This window comes from Cebus imitator, unplaced genomic scaffold (genome assembly GCF_001604975.1).
Source record: "Cebus imitator isolate Cc_AM_T3 unplaced genomic scaffold, Cebus_imitator-1.0 Scaffold280, whole genome shotgun sequence".
In the NCBI taxonomy this organism is placed as follows: Eukaryota; Metazoa; Chordata; class Mammalia; order Primates; family Cebidae; genus Cebus; species Cebus imitator.
The window spans coordinates 3,147,811-3,151,211 of record NW_016107595.1 but is presented as its reverse complement, the minus strand read 5'-3'; the positions used below and the strand labels follow the sequence as shown (position 1 = coordinate 3,151,211).

General features: G+C 57.9%; 1 protein-coding gene and 1 long non-coding RNA gene across 5 annotated transcripts in view; both read left to right on the top strand.

Annotated features, from left to right (window-relative positions):
* The window catches only part of BORCS8 (BLOC-1 related complex subunit 8), a 28,989-nt gene that overhangs the window by 13,033 nt on the left and 12,555 nt on the right, over positions 1-3,401 (top strand). For 3 of the 4 annotated variants that reach the window (XM_037728797.1, XM_037728798.1, XM_037728796.1), the window contains exon 5: positions 565-640. In XM_037728797.1, coding sequence (XP_037584725.1) covers positions 565-598 — 34 coding nt within the window. In that variant the 3' untranslated portion in view covers positions 599-640. Of the gene's footprint in view, positions 1-564; positions 641-880; positions 1,095-3,401 lie in introns of those variants that run through there. The other variant, XM_017501364.2, reaches the window with a different exon arrangement.
* Positions 1-3,401, top strand: part of LOC108284582 — a 21,622-nt gene that overhangs the window by 17,154 nt on the left and 1,067 nt on the right. The gene's annotated exons all lie outside the window — the stretch shown is intronic.

Genomic DNA, 3,401 nt, shown 5'->3' with positions numbered 1-3,401 from the left:
TTTTTTTGGGACAGAGTTTCGCTCTTGTTACCCAGGCTGGAGTGCAATGGCATGATCTCGGCTCACCGCAACCTCCGCCTCCTGGGTTCAGGCAATTCTCCTGCCTCAGCCTCCTAAGTAGCTGGGATTACAGGCACACGGCACCATGCCCAGCTAATTTTTTGTATTTTTAGTAGAGACGGGGTTTCACCGTGTTGACCGGGATGGTCTCGATCTTTTGACCTCGTGATCCACCCGCCTCGGCCTCCCAAAGTGCTGGGATTACAGGCTTGAGCCACCACGCCCGGCCTTAATTTTTGTATTTTTAGTAGAGACGGAGTTTCACCATGTTGGTTGGGCTGGTCTCGAACTCCTGACCTCAGGTGATCACCTGTCTCAGCTGAGATTATAGGCATAAGCCACCGCGCCCAGCCCACTCGCCCCACTTTTAAGGAGGATGCCTGGAATCTCAAGCCAGAGGTCTTCCAAGACCAGAGTATCACCCAAACATGCACTCCAGCCAGCTGAGCAGGCCTTGTGGCCTCTGACCTTGGCCTCATGTATGCTGCCCATGTTTTCTTCCAGCCCCGAGGAACCACCCCCGCCCTCCTCAACCTGATCCTGGAAGACACTTGGGGCCCCTTAGGCTCCCCCGACCCAGGTCAGTGCCAAGGGTAGCCACGAGCCTCTCTCTGCTCTGAACTAACCAACCCACCCGCTTGGCAGCCAGCCAGACACCTGTCTGTCTAACCACTTGGGCTTTCTCACTGGGTTTGTGGGATGGTTTCGGAGGTGGCAGGTGGAGGGTGTCCACAGGTCCAGAAGGTTCCACCCTGCTGCTCAGGGACCGTGGCAGCCCATGTCTCCCACTCTCTTCTCCGCCTTCCTCCCCCTTTTCCAGGCCATAGGCCCTTTGCCAGTCCCAGAGATTTCCACCCCCCGAGACAGAGAAAGGAGCCCACATTTCCTCTGTCCTACCACGTGCCAGCAGCCTGCTTTACCCACGCAGTCGCAGGCAGAGCCTGGCGTGGCAATTACCCACCCATCTCTGGGACTCCCCCCGCCGATCCACTGCCCACCTGCTGTGTGACCGAGTAAACTCACTCCCTCTCTGGTCCCTGTGTTTCCCTTCAGTAAACGTGGCTCATCAGGTCACTGAGAGGGTGCAGGGTACAGAGACAGATGTGCTTTGGAGCAGTGGCTATTGCTGCATAACATGGCATCTCAAAACTCAGTGGTTTCCAGCCCCAGCAATTAACCTACTCACGATTCTGCACTTTGGGCTAGGCTTAGCTGGGTGGTTCTGCTGCTCTCCCTGGGGGTCACCCGTGGTTGCTCATGGGAGCTCAGCTGCAACTGCATAGTCAGAGGGGGCCCTCAACCGGGGCTGTTGGCAGCAGAGGTCAGGTTTTCCTTGTGGCCTCTCCAGCAGGCCAGCCGGGGTTTCTTCTGGTGGCTGGGAGCCCAGAGGGCAGCTCCCATGCAGAGTGCCACTTTCACATTTGTGGGTGGCCCATTGGTTGAAGCCAGTCACGTGGCCAGGCCCAGGACCAGATGGGAGAGGCCCACACAAGCACAGTGTGAGACCTGGGAGGCATGGCTGACCACGCTTGGAGAGTGTGGTGCCAGCAAAGACCTGACGTGTCATCATTCTGTATCTCTGATGGGCAGATGCAGGAGGTCCAAGGGACACCAGGGACTTACCGAGCCCCTGCCTGTTGGCCAGTCACTGCGATTGTCCTCGGTGCCATGGAGGTCCTCTCAGAGGTCAAGGGGAGGCAGGTGGAGACAGAGCCTCTGTAGGCCCTCCAAGCTGTGGCCCCAGAGCCCAGAGGCAGCTGAGTTCCTGTGTCCAGTCACACAGCACTTAGCAGGCGCCGCAGTCAATCAGAGCGCACTTACTGGACACCGTAGGCAGCGAGCATTTATTGAGCACCTCTGGCAATTGATGAACGCTTCCTGAGCACCTGCTCACGGCAGGCATAGCTCTGGGTGTGGAGTGGTGAGGAATCCCACAGGCTAAGCGGTGGCCTGGGAGCTTTCCAGGGGGGCTGAAGCAGGAGGGGCTGCCTGAGGGGATCAGCAGCCCACCCCAGTGCCCTACGCAGCCCTGCCCACACCCCCAACCCAGCCTCTGTTTCCCCATTCCCATCCCCCACACCCTGGTCTCTCCCACTTTGTGCCTCAAGGACACTGCCCCACTGCCCTCCTCACTCCCCAGCGTCTGCTGTCCCCTCTACTGCTGCTCCCAACAGGATCGCTCTGTGTCTCATCCTGTCCCTGTGGAGTCCCTCTCCTCTCCCCAGAACCGCCAGCCTCATGCCCCCTCTCAGAGCTTTTTTTTTCTTTTTTCTTCCTTTCCTTATTTTTTTTTTTTGAGATGGAGTCTCGCTCTGTTGCCCAGGCTGGAGTGCAGTGGTACAATCTCAGCTCACTGCAAATTCTGCCTCCTGGGTTCAAGCAATTCTCCCACTTCAGCCTTACGAGTAGCTGGGACTATAGACGCCCGCCACCTTGCTGGGCTAATTTTTGTATTTTTAGTAGAGACAGAGTTTCACCACGTTGGTCAGGCTGGTCTCAAACTCTGGACCTCAGGTGACCTGCCTGCCTCAACCTCCTAGAGTCCTGGGACTATAGGCGTCAGCCACCACAGCGGGCCTTAGAGCCTCTCATTCCCACTTTTCCCCCAAAACTGCGCCCCTTGGGGTCGTCAGTGACCTTCACAGGGTCGTTATCCACCTCTCCAGTCCCAGGATCCTAAACACTGCCCCATTTTACAGAAGAGGAAACCGAGGCCCTGAGAGGTGAGGCAGCCAACCCAGGATCACTGCCCATGCCCAGAAGTGCCAGGATTCCCACCCAGACCCCTGCCACCAGGCTCCACCTTATCTTGGCCCAGGTTCAGCCCTCAGGTGCCACCTCAGACAACCCTGACCCTCGCCCCCGCTCCCCAGCCTGACCACAGCTGGGCCGGGCAGACCCTGAAGACTGAGCAGGTGCGGCCAGCACCTTCCTCCTGCTCCCACCCGGAACCTCCGGGTCCCCATCAGCCCTTGTACCAATAACTGCCTTCGAAATAATCCTGATTATACACCCACCATGTCCCCAGCCCTGGGCTAAAGTCTTCACAGGGATCATCTCATTTCATTCCCAGACGGCCCCAAAAGGCAGTCTCACCCCAAATACAGATGGACAGAGAGGCTCTGCCAGGCATGGTGTTCGGCACCTGTAATCCCAGCTACTCGGGGGGTTGAGGCATGAGAATCACTTGAACCCAGGAAGCAGAAGTTCCAGTGAGCCAAGATGGCGCCACTGCACTCCAACCTGGGCCACAGAGTGAGACTTCGAGCCCCTGCCCCTGCCAACAAAAACAATAAGGACACAGCCAGAGAAGAGCAGCCCCTGCCGGGCGCGGTGGCTCA